The sequence below is a fragment of the Sapajus apella genome, unplaced genomic scaffold (genome assembly GCF_009761245.1).
Source record: "Sapajus apella isolate SASKATOON/1434 unplaced genomic scaffold, GSC_monkey_1.0 scaffold25, whole genome shotgun sequence".
Classification (NCBI taxonomy): domain Eukaryota; kingdom Metazoa; phylum Chordata; class Mammalia; order Primates; family Cebidae; genus Sapajus; species Sapajus apella.
The window spans coordinates 24,108,810-24,125,725 of NW_022436965.1; the positions used below are offsets into that span (position 1 = coordinate 24,108,810).

General features: G+C 39.3%; 1 protein-coding gene across 3 annotated transcripts in view; it reads right to left on the bottom strand.

The window, feature by feature from the left end:
• PBX1 (PBX homeobox 1) overlaps nucleotides 1-16,916 on the bottom strand; it is a 295,691-nt gene that overhangs the window by 35,987 nt on the left and 242,788 nt on the right. For all 3 annotated transcript variants that reach the window (XM_032291546.1, XM_032291545.1, XM_032291547.1), the window contains 3 exons: nucleotides 16,392-16,582; nucleotides 8,723-8,858; nucleotides 4,252-4,411 (listed from right to left, as the gene is read on the bottom strand). In XM_032291546.1, the coding sequence (XP_032147437.1) occupies nucleotides 4,252-4,411; nucleotides 8,723-8,858; nucleotides 16,392-16,582 (487 nt within the window). The remainder of the gene's footprint in view (nucleotides 1-4,251; nucleotides 4,412-8,722; nucleotides 8,859-16,391; nucleotides 16,583-16,916) is intronic.

A 16,916-nucleotide genomic window follows, 5' to 3' on the forward strand; every position in this document is an offset into this window, starting at 1 on the left:
GTTAACTTCATAATCTAAAAAAAAGAAATAATGATAAAGCTTAAACCTAGAACAGGACCTCTCGACCTTGGTACTACTGACATTTTGGGCTACTGACGTTTTGGGAATTATTTTATGCATTATAGAGTGGTTAGCCACATGCCTGGCTTCTAACTAATAGATGCCAGTAACATCCTCCCTTCAAAACTGTGGCAACCAAAGATGTGTCCAGATATTACCAAATGTCCCTGTGGGTACAAATTTGCCCCAGATGAGAATTAAAGGCCTAGAACAAGAATGGATTTACCCGTTCCTCTTAAGAAACTCAGTGTTTAAATGTATTCACTCAATTTTCTTACAGTATTTTAATGAAGTAATTGCCATTTTCTGTAGTTTAGAAATCAAGACTTCAGACAGATTATGTAGCCAGCCTGATTCAGCTTGATTAGATTGGACTCTCACATCATTTGGGAGCTCAAAGGATAGACCCTTTTTACTAGATGTAAGCTTAATTATGTCCCATGCTTGCTTTTCCATTTCCCCTCGTGAATTCCAAAATTCCCTGTTTCTTTCTACTTGGGACAAAGTGAAACAGTAAAGTGTTATCTGGTTCACTGTGAAACCCTTCAATAGGTATGTATGTCAAGGTTGTGGAGTTACAATTCCAGGAGAAATTGTTTTCACTTTCACTTAAAAATAAAGAGGAGAATCATACTAAGAAAGAACCTGAGATATAACATCAGTGGGATAAATATTTTCTCTCTGTGGGTACTATACAAAAACTTCTCATAGGACATGAAGGCTTTGAGATTTAATAGGTTAACCTTTCATCAATCCTGAAAAACACCAAACCTCTTTTTAGGGATTGATATGGTTATGCTTTGTGTCCCCACCCAAATCTATCTTGAATTGTAATCCCCATAATCTCCATGATCCCCACGTGTCAAAGGAGAGACCAAGTGAACTTAATTGAATCATGGGGGCAGTTTCCCTCAATCCGTTGTGATAGTGAGTGAATTCTCACAAGATCTGATGGTTTTATAAGGGGCTCTTCCCCGCTTAACTCGGCATTTCTCCTTCCTGCTGACTTATAAAGGTGCCTTGCTTCTCCTTCACCTTCTGCCATGATTGTAAGTTTCCTGATGCCTCTCCAGCCATGCTGAACTGTGAGTCAATTAAACTTCTTTCCTTTATAAATTACCCAGTCTCAGGCATTTCCTTATAGCAGCATGAGAACAGACTAATACAGGGGTATTATAAGATTATGTATATGAGCTTGCCATTGACTAAAATAGTGCTAGAGGAAGAACTTTCATGGCTGAATTTGCTGTTGTCCTTGACACAAACACACAGCTAAGTAAAATAATTCAAATCTTGGGGTTCTGAGCTTTAATAAGCCCACCACTACTTATCTAATCACAGGACATGATATAATATCAATGCTGATGGCATACCACAGTGAACATCTGTAATGCACAAGTCAATTTCTTTCTTTTTGGATGTTAAAATCTTCTCCAGAAGATAATCCAAGCTTCCCAAAAGGGCCTCATTTTTTCTGAGGTTTTGTAATCTCATCAAAATTAAGAAACTGAGAATGCATTATTCTAGGCCACTACAAAAGAATTATAGACCCCAGGTGTTAACCATTGCTTCAATTGGTCCCTATTTTTGCTTTCTGTTTTCAAAATTTAATTTTCTCTCCTTCCATTTTTCCTCTTTGTTCCAGCCATTTTGTCAAACTCTGCTGGTATAAACTATGAAGCATGCTAAATGTCTCTAAAGGCTTGCTAATCCCCCCTGGGTTTTAGTCTTAAGTGATTTTTAAAAAATAAATTATGCTTAAGAAAATAGGAGACATGAAACATATCAACAAATAGAAATATTTAGAAGTAATCTAAGATACTGAAGTGCTGTTCTCCATACAGAAGCCTCTAGCAGGAAGAGGATTTACCTGCAAAAAAATATATTTCTTTACAATAGAAATGAATACTTATATTTTGTAAAACTCTGGAAAAGACTTTTGCTTCAATACAGAGGCTATGAAAAGTTCCTAGGTTCCAGAACTCTAGACTGCAAACTCTGCCAAAATGTATTTTCACATATTAACCTCTTATTTAAAATTTATTTCAACTGTCATGTATCCTTTGAAATTATTGAGGAGCAAGTACATAACATGATAAACACCCTATGTGAAAAGCTTGAACATTTTAAAGTTCTACTTTATCTGTGTGGATGATTTGGGTTGGTTAAGAGTAAAAGAAAATACAGAATAGCCCATTTATAACCTTTCCTGTTAAAATGTTTATCTTTTAAAATTCCATGCTGTTGCACACATACAATAGTATTTTCTTTTATCTCTACTTTAGAAAAAGCACTACAAAGGGGTTCCTGTGCGGATTATTTCCAACAACTTGGGCACAACTGGAAGGCTTAGCTCAAATTTTCCATAATAATTTACCTTGTGCTCAGAATAGTCACATGACGTTTAAGCCACCAGAAAAATTCCTTAGAAAACTGTAAAACTGAAATCATAGACTGACGTTCCGTAAGAGTCAACCATAATTCTTAAACACAGAGGAGAGGGTTAAAATGCTTACTTTTCTCTTTTTAAGGGCTTTAGGAAAGAATAAATAGTTACAGATTTAGTAATGAAGAAAGTCCACCGGGTCTTACTGAGGACTAGTCATAAATCATGCTAAGCCATCTGCGATGCAGATATATCAGGGACAGGAAAAAGTCATTTTGATATCTGTTTTGCATTATGATAACCTTTGCAGGAGTGTTGAGTGCATTTTTGCTAATGTTGACAGAATTGTACTTCTTCCAAAGAGACAAGTGGAAATGTCTGCCTAGCAGCACAATTCAGCTTGTGTTGCTGGGTCAGAAATGCTTAATAATTGACCAGATGGAGACAATGGGAACTCTCTGGTTATTGAACCTGTTAGCCTTGATCCCTTGTCAATCACATCATGAGAGAGGAAGAAAAGAACAAAATATTCCTCAAAAAGTAAATATGCTCCTCATAGGAATCTAACCTGCAGTGCTGGCAAAATTAAAACTGGCTTGAATTCTATGTTGTTTTATTATATTCATGTTGAAAAAGCCCAGGCCACTCTTCATGCATGATTCCATTTAGATAAAAGAAGGCCATAAAAGAAGTGCTGTGTATAGCCCAGTGACTTGGAGAACCTCATCATAACAAATTTGTGCTTCTGAAAGCTCATAGAAGACAGTCTGTGGACCCCTACATGTCTCCAGTAGCCAGCCACTGTAAGAAAACTTATTTTAGTGGACAGACAGGCTTTGTGGTCAAAGATACCACATACTCTTAAAAAATGTTAGACATTAGGTTTATAATCATATTATGGTCAAACATATTTAAATTGGTAACCTTTTAAAGTTAGAAGCATCAATTTTCTTAGCTGTGCACCCTAGTCAAAATCAAACCAAACTTATTTAATGAGAAAATACTTGTTTTTCCTTTACCAAAGGAAAAAAAATTACCACATGCCTTCCGTAACATATAAACACAAAGGTTATTTTTTTGCATTATTAATTATATATATTTTTTACATGTGGAAATTCTGAACTGATGACATAAGACACACCCCAAAATATGGTATTTTGGCTTAAACTCTTAAATTAGTGATATAATGTATATTTCCTGAAATAAAACCTATTACATAGCACATGACTGATAATTATAAAGAAGGCCAACAAAAACCAATAAAGAACAAGAACTATAAACAATGTATAGAAATATGCATAGCCTGGTTTTACATACCAAAAAATTCGAATGAGATATTTGCTAGAAGAGTAAATATTTCTGCATAGAATGCATGCTAACAGGCGACCCAGACATCATGTTGTTGGAACAGCGATATTGACAAGGAGAGATGCTTTATATAAAACAGATCAAATGACAGAATCCCAATAGCCTATCTCTAAGCACTATGTCTAACTTACTTATTGATATTCCTGAGAGGAGAATTTAGAGGTCTCATCAAGCCAACCAATTTACTTTGGTCTTAACTTAATAGACACATTAATGCAAACCTCCAGACAACCCACCTTATAAACAGTAGAACAGACTGCTCTTTGGAAATGAAAGGAAGTGCCCAAAGTGACATTAACATCCAAAAATACAATCAAATACAGAAATTAACCAATCAAAAGTCTGACAAATTAAAAGAAAATCCCAATGTAGGAAAAGCAAGTATAAAAATGAAGAACAATTCCTCCCCTCACCCCCAAATCAAAGAAACAACTAACCAGCTGAGTTGGGAGTTGAGGGCGAGTTAGCTTGGCTTCCATGGGCTGACACATTGGTAGCAGTGACAGCTGTTTTGGCAGCATAAATATTGGCTTCCTCTTGAAATTTACCTATGTTCTTCTTGTACCGGATTCGCTTATTTCCAAACCAGTTTGATACCTAGAGTAGTTTAAGAGAAGATGAGAAAGTTCACATTTCACCCTTCAGAAACATTGCAGAGGAAAAAGAAGGGTTTATGAGAGAGGTGAAGAGGTAAGCTAATTGGTCTTATCCTACTTATATTAATAATTTGGCAACATCAGTAAAAAGCTCTGAAGTAACAGCTTCAAGAGGACAACTAGATTCAATGCGATTCTCTTGTTTAATATAACTAAAATTTAGCAAAACCACTGTGATAAAAATCTTCCTATAAAGGAGCTGTTCACGTAAACTAGAACACTTTTAAGTTAGAGCAAGCATTTTACATTTGCTTACGTCTTCAGTTATGCCACTAAAATATAACTAACATTTCAGGAGAAATGCCTCTAGCGTTTATCAATGCGAAAGCTGGCTTTGTGCCATCAAAATACACAGACCTTTAAATATCCATATAGGTACTTTCGTGTGATACATTAATTGCCAATTTTTAGAAGTTACATAACCTGAATGTGGACTGAGATTCTTAGCTGTATTTCACTATAGTCCTTAGGATCAGTGTAATTCAGTCTACCAGATTTCACTGGCTATTTTGTGTAAAGCTTGGTATTATCTACATAAGAAAAAAACTGCAGCATACAAATGATTATCCCTTTGAATTCTAGGATTTAAATGTTAAAGCCAGCAAACACAATAAACCTAATTTACTTTCATTTGTTAATTTATTTCCTTCATGTGGTTCACAGCAGGTGTCTTGGCTCCATTTGGTGCCTCTGCTCCCTTCATACCAAGACCTCTGCCAGAGGCAAGTGGAGACACAGTTAAATTCAAGTTTTACCCCCATAATTCCTGCCCTGGGAAGGAAAGTTTATATCCCGCATTCCAGATATGACTGTGAACTAAAATGTTGAGGTTTTTATTAATTATAAAACAAACTTTGAATCTGGTGAGGGAAGGGGTTGTTGATCCCACATGTACCACAGCTTACATATCATTTATATTTAATTCCCAACAATGGCAGATAAAGAAAACTGTTGCAAAAGTATACTTATTTTTTAAATGCATTAGCAAACTTAAAACAGCTTATAAGGATTGCGCTGAAAGGCCTACACAACTATAGGCCTATACAACTGTTATGCTATAGCAGAAATGCCAAGCCTTAAAAAATAAAAAACAAAAAAACAGAAAAACAAAATGCAATATTAGTAAACAAAAAGTGAAAGAATTCAAAGAAAATGCTTTATTTATTGTAAATGCTGATGTCTACAGAAAATGAGGTAAACTAGAGGAAAAGACACTTCTGGGTATATTTCAGGATCACTGCATATCTAATTTCACTTTGAAATTTATGTTTTTCTTCATACAACTTTCACTATTCACAGGAATCGGTCATAATTATGGTTGCTTTTTGATTTATGGGATAGGAAAAGAAGAAAAAAGGTAAGGAGATTTTTTTTCCCTCAGATAACTGCACAATCTGGAAAAAGGGAAAAAGATGAAGATAGTTTGGGAGGATATTTGAAGAAGAAACATCTGAGGTCCAATTATATGTGAAAAAAACATGAGATGAAGCTGGGAAAGAAGGGTAATGTGGGAATGAGTCCATTCTAAATGAGAAGAATGAACTGGTAGGAAGGTGCTAGGTCAGTTCAGATACTTCCTACATTGTCCAACAGACAATGATCTGGACAATGCATACAATCAGCATTTTCATGAATGAACTAATTATTCAACAGTCATGAACTAAGGACCTGATATGCTTTAGGCACTAGGGATGTATAGATAAGAGACATAGAATGAGACATGAAATACAGAAAGAACAGGTTTTATAGGAAGAGCTTGATACACATTTTGAACAAGTTAATTTTGAAGAACCTCTGGGCAGAGCCATGACGAAGTCTAGTGGGAAGTAAAATACATGAGTTTGGTGCTACAGGAAAGAAGTTCCATCAGGTATTCAAATGAAGGTATTATTTGTAGCTGTGAGCATGGAAGAGATCACTGAGATACAGTGTGTAGTAGAGCATTGCTTTTCAAAGTTAAGTGTTCTTGGGGAAGCTGTTAAAATAAATTTTTATTATAGATTTCACCCTCAAAGATTCTGATTCAGAATGAGGGTGACACTCAAGAATTTACACTTCTAACAGGCTCCCAGGGGATGCTGATCCTGCCTTCTGTGGATCACACTTCAAGTAGCTCTGGTGTAGAAAAAGGGTTCTTTAGGGATCTGGGGAGATACCGTCAATAGGCGGATTTCAGATGGATTTGGGTGTATGAGCAGCATATCTTTGTTTTGGGTCATCAATAGCTTTTAGTAGATTTCAAAAGAACTTGCGATTTCAAAAAAAGACAATAATGATACAGCCCAAGAGGTATTCCCTGGCTTTGGGAACTAGGAGAAAGGTTTAATAAATCATGTGATCCAACGAATCATGATGAGTAGATGGATCAACTAAGATAAAAAAAAAAAAAAAAGAGTGAGTTCCCTAGAATCCCACAGTTGACTCTGGTCAAAAACATGCCCCTTCTATGACATCATATTATATTGTCTCCCATTGGACTTGCTTAGCACTGGTAGCTTGGTTGCTTTGGGGAGAGAGAGATGTGATGGTGGAGAAAGAATGGCATGACCTTGGCATGGGCAGAGGAAAGGGAAAGGTGACACAATATGTAAATAAGCATTTTAATGGACACGCTATTTGTACCTTGAGTTTCTGTAATGAAGGAAGTGAAGGTTGCTGAAACAGATCGGGATTTTAACTTGTATCTAGCTATACTATAAATTATCTCCATGAGGATTCCTTTTACCTTCAATAGGGAGTTGAAATTCTGAATTCCACATTTGGAATTCAGACAGTAGTAATTTAGTTCTACTTTAAAAAGCAGAAGTTCCATGATAAAATTCACTGATTTGATACTTGCTGCATGTTTGTGGTCCACACCTAGAAGCATTCCTCAAACATGTAGGAAATATAAAAAAGTATTAATTCCCTTTTTTCATGGACAAGGGGTTTAGATTTGGACAAGAATGGTGATAGCTCTAGAAAAAACTAGGCTACTTGAGTTTGACCACGGACGTTCCAGTTTCTCAGAATTGCCAAGACTGAAAATGACCTTCAGCTGGGTCACCTAAGGAAGGCCTAGGGTAAAAAGGAGTCAATTCATTCTGCTTCATCTGAATCAGAATGTTTTCAAGGATATTTGCCGCTGCAAAGTCATCTTAGTTTGGTGGGAAGGCTTGGGCAATCCCTTCATTGTCAATAGCTTTTGTGGAGCTCTGTATTCTGACTGGACCTAATTCTGTATAGCTAAACACAGGTTGATGAGATCGGCACCCTGCTGGGATTAACAGAAGTCAGGATTCAATTCAAGGAGGTACAGATGCTCAGTTTATATAGAAGAGCATCTACTTCATTTAAACAATGGTAAGTGAAATTTCTTGCTAGAGTATCCTTCAGTACTCTCTCCCCTCCCCAGTTTTAATGGAAATACCAGTACATTTAATTCTCCTGCATGTGACAAAATTCTAAGAAAAACTTTTTCCAACAAATTTTATAACATTCACTACTGGTCTCAACTAGAAACCAGTGGTGATATTTGAGGTTCAGACTGAATAAGAAGTTTGGGTGGATCTTTTGAACGGACAAAATGTACATACATACAAATACTGCCTACTTTGCTGCTTCATATTCATTTTGAAAACTCTAAGCCTATAAAAATTTTATATCATGTATGTTTCCAAGTCAACAGACACCACCTGTTACAGTTATTGCTGTTTGCGGGAAGGGGGCATTCAGTGACATTTTGTTCAACCATTCCAACACAATCATAGTGACATGTTAAAATTCTTACACTCCATCAGTTACAGAGTCAGCACATCAAGAGGAGACATTTAAGTTCCTTTCATTTAAAAGGCTATATAACAACTAGTTCCATTCACTGACTCTTAAAGTTCCTGGGTTGGGCAAAAAATAATTGGCTAAGGAATCTACTGAGTTTGAAAAAACATCGTGAGGAACGCAGGTAACTTTCCTAGCACACTTAACACCTCACCCATTTGAAGCAAAGGAGTGCGCGATGGGAAGGACCCTAACCCTGTTTTTACACTGTACTCATTCTTCTCTTCCTTCTGCTGGTTCTTCTCAAGTTTTGCCAAGTGCTTACCTAGAAACTCACTTACGCACATACACATCAAGTGCTTACCTTGATTTTTTAAGGCTATAGCTGATGGAACCTGCAAGGCATGAATATCCAGTAAAGCAAGACCGCTAAGAGCCTGCCTTGGAGGTCCCACCACGGCCAGGCTACAGGCTGAGGCAGTTGAGGGCGGCTTACCTGTGAGACTGTGATGCCGCACTTCTTGGCTAACTCCTCTTTGGCTTCCTCACTGGGGTAAGGGTTGCTGAGATGGGAATAGAAATATTCATTCAGGATTTCTGTGGCTTGCTTGTTGAAATTCCGTCTCTTCCGCCTTTGAAAAGAGAAAGGAAACAACAACAAAAAAGCTCACACCAAATAAATATAAAATGGGAGAGAATAGAATCTACTTCTGGGAGAAGACAAATTTTTGAGCAAAAGGTGAATTGGAACAGATTTACCAAAAGGAGCTGGATGCCAAAACCATCATTAAAAGCATTTTCTCAATACTTCATGGTGTACCATCTGGGTACCCAACAGGAACAGTGGGCACAGATATTTTTGCAGAGTAGTGAGGGGCATAAAGTTTCAAAATTCAGGCTAACTTGGTTGGTTTTTTTTTTTTTTTTTTTTTTTTGAGATGGAGTTTCACTCTGTCGCCCAGGCTGGAGTGCAGTGGTGCAATCTTGGCTCACTGCAACCTCTGCCTCCCGGGTTCAAGCAATTCTCCTGCCTCAGTCTCCTGAGTAGCTGAGATTACAGGTGTGCGTCACCATGCCAAGATAATTTTTGTATTTTTAGTAGAGATGGGATTTCACCAGGTTGGCCAGGCTGGTCTCAAACTCCTGACCTGATGATCCACCCGCCTCAGCCTCCCAAAGTGCTGGGATTACAGGTGTAAGCCACCACACCCAGGCCCATCTTGGTTTTGAAGTCTGATCAATTGAAAGTCAGCTGGGTGATTTTGATCAGCTTCTTCAATTAAAGTGAAGAGGGTCATACTGACCTCACAGGGTGCGAGAAGGGAAGAGATGAGGCCACACAAAGACAGCATTCAGCACAGTGACCAACACATGGCAGGCGCTATGACTTGGTCTTTCTTCCTACCAGGTTCCAGGCACTGGGATTTAACCCTCCCTCTTGGCAATCAATTCAAGTTATTAATTTTTCACAACTCTACTGAGGTAGACATGGTTACTCAAATTTACCGATGAAGAACTGAGCTCAAAGGTCACTCAGCTGGTATGTTACAGAGTCAAGGTATTAACTCAGGTCTGACCGACTACAAAACCCCATCTCTCTCTCCTATACAAATTGGCTCCTTGCAATTACACAGAGCCTCTGTAGCCACAAGTTAAAAATAAGTTATCAAGTTCTTTCCATTCTATTCCCATGTAAATGTATGTAACATTTTTAAAAGGCATCTGCAGAAGAGGGCATGGAACTGACTGAAATTAACCCCCAACGGTTTGACCTCTCTCAAAAGAAGAGAAGTGGCACTTCTTAAGCAAGAACAGCTGCTAAATGGTAAAACAAAAGCCCATAGAAATCTTTTTCATATACAGGTTGCCAAAAAGGAGAAAATCACTTCTTTTGAATAAAAGCATTTTTCTGCCTTTTTTAAAAAAAGTGCTAATTGAACTAATTTAAAGTGAGAATCACTTTACCGCTTCCTGACAATGAAGGTCTGTGGATAGTTGCAGGAGTTGGGTAGGGACTCCAGGCTCACTGCAAGGGTTGGCTGGCCCTCCTTGAAGTGTGAGGCCTTCATCTTTAAATTAGCTCGCTTAGCACTGTTGCCTTTCTTGCTTTTATTAAAACCTTTTCCATATGGAAAAGATTTCCAGAACATCTCTGATGATGCCAGGATATGGGAGTTCCCAATTTAGCCAACAGAAAGCACTGACGGCCTTGCCAGACAGGAAATTCAGCTAATATTGTATTTTCAGGGTCCCACTTGGATTAATTAACACAATAAAGTGCCTGATTTTACTGGGTGAACTCCATCTGTCCACAGGTGTTAACCACATCTGTCCAGATTATACCAAGCCCAAGTCACTCTCCTAAATCACGCTGAGTTTCTGGGTCACCCAGCATCAGAAATTGTACAGACTGGATTTAAAAGCTCAACTACAAAGTGGGCATGTGTTAAAAGCTCTTGCACAATGGGAATTTGAGGAAGATAGCCAAGTGGCTAACAGGGTCTGCAGGCCAGGCTTTAGATAACCTTTGGTTTCTCCTTCTTCTTCGCCTAAAGAAGGCTGTTGTTTTAGGCCTGGGGAACTGGACCCTGAAGGCTCCCTAATTGGGAGTCTCCGTTCCTTCATTCAGTTGTTTACATTAGCATTACTGTGTATTTTTTGGGACTCTTCCAATTGAGCTCAAAGGAAACCTCTCTGGAATGAGCCGGTGGTACGCGGATGGTGCAGACAGCTGTTCCCAGCTCTTCTCTCCTTGTGATGTGTGATCTTCCCTAGGTGGTCTCATCTACTCTGATGGACTCGCTTATCACCTCTTTTAGTAGCTGTCTCAATCTACGGCCTTTGAAATCCTAGGATCAGGATTTTTCAGAATTTCAAGAAACCTAGTGAAAATAATGCCTTTCTACAATAAGGTTGAGCCAACTGAGACACCTGGTTTCTTTGCTTTGGCTTGAAGTGTTATCACCTTGGCGAGTTAACATTTGTGATTTCAAACCAATCAGTAGCTTTGCAAGTTGGGCATCTAGGTTTTGAATTTAAGACATTTGGAAGTTGATTAAATATTACTGGATAAATATGGTGTTTAGGGACAGAAAACATATGAATCACAGGGTCCATGGGGGAAGTTTTTTTTAAAGGACTCACGACAGTGAGATGTGTAGACATTGCAGACATACACTGCTAACTACCAAATTTATTACCTCCTACTCTAATACCTCTGCTAAGAGCCACTGGCCCATTTATGACTACAGACTCCAGGCAACTTCAAATAAACTGTTTCCAAAACTAACATCACCTTTTACCCAAATCAGCTCCATTTTCCTTGTTATCCTTATTATTTAGTGAAATTACTATAGATAGGGTTCATTATATTTGCTAATTTGTTCATTCATTCATTCATGCGAAGATTTGAGTCTCTAGCATGTGCTAGAAACTGGGAGTGATTCTCAACTCTTCCTGCTTTCTTACCTTCATCAAATGATTGGCCCCAAAGCAAGTCCTGCCAATTCTACGCTTTCAAATCTATCTCTTTTGTTCCATTCTAATTGCACCGCTATTTGTGAAATGAGCGAAGAGAAGCCACTGCCTATCACATGCTTGTATGACTAGTGCTGTCCAAGAGTACTTTCTGCTGTGAGTGAAATGTTCTGTATCTCTGCTGTCCAATATAGTAGTCAGTGACTACATGTGGCTACTGAGCAGGTGCAATGTGGCTAGAGTAACCAGAGAGCTATTTTTTAAACGTTTATTTTAATTTAGTATTTAGTTAACTTAAATTCAAAATTAAATAGCTATATACCAGACAGTGCAACAATGGATCAATGCTTTCCAAAAATAGCACCCAAGAAGCCCTCCTGGAAAAAGATTGTAGCTCTGGGGACACCATCAAAAACATAAATATCTTTGGAACCTCTTGTTTTAGTCTACTTTAACATGTATCAACGTTTATCTTAAAATACGAATTTTTTCTTTTGAATACTTATGGAAAATGTGGAAGGTATATCAGTTTATTTTGTGTGGCCCTAGTTTGAGGAGCATGGGCTACAATAATTGTTCCTTATATTCTTTCTTCTTCAATCCAGCTCATCTTCCAGAGAATCACTAACAGTAACCTTCCTAAACCATGGATACGATCATGTCACTCATCATTATAAAATTTAACAATGATGGGTATATACATTAACATAATATGAGTCTTGGGAAAATAAGCTACTTATTGAGGGTCATATACGTCATCAGAGTTGTGGCCAGAATTTGAATCCTGTGCAATTTGATGTGCTAATTTCCCATACTTCTTCCTTAAACAGCTCTGAGGGTTTCTGCTGCTTCATTGAATAAATTTAAAATCTTCACCGGTATAGTTAAGGGTTTTCAGTGGCTCTTTCCTATCCCTAGTGCCTCATTTCCCCTCAATCCTACACATGCTCTGTACAGTTTCGTCTAGCCACATCATATGCCTCTGCATTCCCCAAAGACTCGTGGCTTTCATGCTCCTGTGCCTCTTCACACCACCCTGCATACTTCTCTCCCACAACATCCGCCACAGATTTACATATGTCTCCCCAACTAAACAGCAGATTCCTCAAAGGCAGGACATAGCTCTCACTCATACTTGAAACCCTTGTGTCCAACACATGGTAAGGTAAGGAATGCTGGGTGAAGTGGAATTATGTTGTTTTATTTTGTTGTTATTCCTTCTATTTGGCAAACATCCCGCTCCTCTGAGACTCAGTATTTTCTGCCCTCTCTCTGGATCCTTTCCTTCGAGTGGAGTAGGTGGATGAATGAACCTAATGTGTAACATGCGGTGTTATGTATAGCTGCAACAGTGTTTGCCCCATGAGATTATGAGCTCTGTGAAGGTAGGACCCACGTTTATATGCATTTTTTTCATCTTTGATGTTCCAGTGGCTACTACAACATCTGGCAGATAGTAAGAGCTCAGTTAGATAAACCGGTAAGTCTAAGCAGGGTGCTGGTGTGACCAGACTAGATCTTCTTGGATGTCCTTTCCTCTTTCTTGCCCTCCTACTCTTTGGCAGTTTACTTTAGGTAATCCCCACTATTGCAGTGAAGTACACAGACGTACTTTTAATCACCTGTTTATGTTACTGTTATTTCCAGCAAAATGTTATAGAAAAAGTTAAGATTATTGCTTGGCAATCATTTAGAGAGCTTATAAGTTCTCTCTCTCTTTTAACAACGACACAAAAAAAATGTGATTTATAGTCCTGATAATAAACTTACCAAGTTGTAGGGCACAGTGCTTGGTCTACAGCATGGTAAGATAAATGCTGAATGAATGAAATTTTTAAGTTAAACTTTCCTGGTACAGTTAGGTCAGTCTAAGGAAGAGACAGGAAATGACTTGAGTGGGATAAACCTGGTCCCAGAGCTCAGTTGAGGAGTGTGGTTGACAGAATTCCAAAACTCTAGACCCTGGTATCCACACCTTCCCTGCGAGTAGACGGGATGGTAAATACGATTAGGCTCCTCATCAGCTGACTTTGAGTAAATGAAAGGGAAGATGCGATTAAAGTCTTAAAATGGGACGTTTCTCCTGCTGGCCCTGAGGAAGAAAGCAGACAGCCAAATTGTGAACTGCCTATTGAGTAGGGCAGCCTCTAGGTACTGAGGCCCTCGGTCCTACAATTAGAAGGAAATGAATTCTGCCAAGAACGAGAACGAGCTTGGAAGGAGACCCTGAGCCTCAGATGAGATCACAGCCTCAGCTTATAGCTTGATTACAGCTTCGTTGTGGCTAGGGCAGGGGATCCAGCTAAGCCATGCCCAGGCCCCTGACCAACAGGAACTGTGCGATAATACACTTGTGTTGTTTTAAGCTGCTTAATTTGTGGTAATCTGGTATGCAGCAATAGAAAGCTAATACAATGAGTGTTCCACAACAAAGTAGTAACCCTCAATTCTACACACCTATTAGATGACAAAGACTAATCCTATTACTAAATCAAGTCCTCTTTGTATTTTATTTGTCTTCCATGAAATCTTTTTTTGGTGAGGCCCTGCCTATTAGACGCATGGTTTAGAGGAGCATGTGAATATCTGCAGTGAGTATGTCTTTCTTACTAAGTTTGCTTAGCTATCTCTCCCAATTATAGTAACTGATGCTGGAGGCACTGATGTGAACTCCCCAAAAAGGATGTCTGGCAAACATTTATTTTGGAACTGAGAAGGCCATTTGCTCAGCCTTAGGCTGGCATTTGGGGTCATGTTCTTCGACTGGTAATAAATATACCCCCAAAATAAAATGATAGTAACAACGACAATAGGTTAGTTGTTTTAGTTTTGAATCCTGGCTCAGAGGCAATGATTCAAAGGTTGTCACCAAAGCAAGAAAAAGACCCTGTATTCAAGTGACTGTCCTTCTGGTGCCAACTGGAACACTGCAGGCCAAGGCTGGTGGATGTGAAAGGAACTATGTACAAAGCTCGCCTAGCTTTGTGTCCTTTAGAGTCTGCCCTTCAACTGGGCACAGCAGAATTACTGAGAGACGACACCCAGTGAAACAGTAATTCTGCTCCGCCTTTCTCTCTGCTTGCTTTCTTGAAAAGAACCCAGTCTGGACCCAATCGTTCTTTTTGTTTTTTCAATATCTGCCAACATAAATACTAACTCCAGCATTTTAACTAGGGGAGTTACCATGGAGATGTAAACAATCCATGCGCGGTGGCAGTGGCTGCCGCACAGAGGAAGGACCCAAACAGAGGCCACCAGTCACTTGCACTTTGCACTGTGTGAACAGGCTGCATTAAAGAAGCCGGGCAGACAGCAGGCCATGGGTGAGGAAGAGGCACAGAGGATCCTGCTTGAGGGTGACTTTGCCTATTTCCACTCCAGCACTATACCCAGCTGGGGAAAATTACCTTTGTTTTTACTTTCTCTTGACTTCTTCTATGGAATTCTACTGGCCCAGAGATACATTTTGCTAGCTGGCATTCTCACGTTATATTCCATGCAACCCAAAATACACTGACTAAAACGAAGTGAGGAGAAGATGCCAGGGCGTCTTAAAGAGGTCCAAGGACTGTAATGGCCACAATTGGGAAGACAGAGAAAAATGCAGGTAGGTGAGCTGAATAAAACGTGATCTCAGCCCTGAAAACACTCAAGGGGAGTCATAAATCGTTTTACCAGACTGAAAAGCGACAAAATTATAGATCGTGAAATGGTGCACTGACCCTGACCTAGCTAATGTTCTAATGATAAAAATAACAGACTGGGATTATTATCAAGAATTTAAATATGAACGGTATCTGAATTCACAGATGACAAATTTAAGACAAACTATAGATCACAAAGCACACCCATAATCAAAATGCATTTCCTAGATGAATTATCAAAATATTCTTCTATAGTAGATGAAAGAGATAACTATTACCATCTTACAGGCTAGATAACAGAAGCAAAAGGACTCAAAGGGATTCACATAAATCCATCGGTCTAGACTGTAGGGGAGTCAAGAGACGACCACTTGTTCTGTGTTCTCAGTTCTTGTCTTCTTTTAAAGGCCCTTTCTATCTATGGTTTCTTCAAGCGAATGCTCTGAACTCACAAGTAAGGACGTGAGCAGCAATGCCAGATGGAAACCATCAAACCAACTTGGCCCCCGTTAGACCACCTACTTGTCCCTCTGTGTCCAAAGTGCCATGTCTTATTCTGCACTCCTAAAATTAGGCCAGAGACAGCAATTTACTTAGAAATATTTGCTGAATCGAATGGAGTGCACTCTCTGTCCATCTATAGTGTGGAAAAGACCCCAACTTCCAAGCAAATGGAATAAACTTTATTGAAGAGAGCCTGTCACGGTAGAATGCTAGTAAGACAGCAGTAGGCCCATAGTTATAAGATACAACTATAGAAGAGGTACCTAGTGCTGTGAAAAGAAATAACTCACTGCACCTGTCTTCCTTGCTGCTGCCCAGAGTGCGTAACAGTAGTGATAAAGATTATCCCCTCCAACCACATATCTTCCTGGTACTATGTGAAACCAATGGCCTATCTAGTCTCACAGAACCATCCTTGGGCGACCACATGGCTCAGTGTTGATGGGATAAAACTAGAGCCTGTAGAAGGGGCCAGCTGTGGACTCCAGCCCCAGATAAATGACTCCCAGATAGGGCAGGACGGCCTCCTGGGAGACTCACCGCGCATCCAGAAATCGGGAACGCAGGATCATCACAGCCTCGCACGTGCTCTGCTTCAGCTGCATCTGGATGGAGCTGAACTTGCGGTGGATGATGCTGACCATCCGCTCAATCTCCTTCGGGGAGATGGGCCTGGTCCGGCTTTGCTCTCGAAGGAGATTCATCACATGGGTGGTGAACTCGTTGCAGGCCTGGAAAGGCAGGACAAGAAACACAGAGTCATTGAGGGTCCAAGCCTCAGTGGGCATCATGCCTACGACATCAGGCCACATGGGCTTTTCTAGAGACTCGTGCAAAGCAAGAAAACTGGGATCGTTTGTGGTCGACGTCCCTTCCAGCTTCTGTGGCTCTAAGTTTTGGCCATACTGTTGAATTTTTCTTTAAGAGAAAAAAATTTCTTAATCATTTTAATCTTTTTCTTTTTTCCCATGATTTTACCACAGTGAAAGGTAAGAATATGACTTCTAGTACAAAACATACTATACTACCCTTTGCCCCAAAGTTAACAGCCAAAGAGAGTTTCGG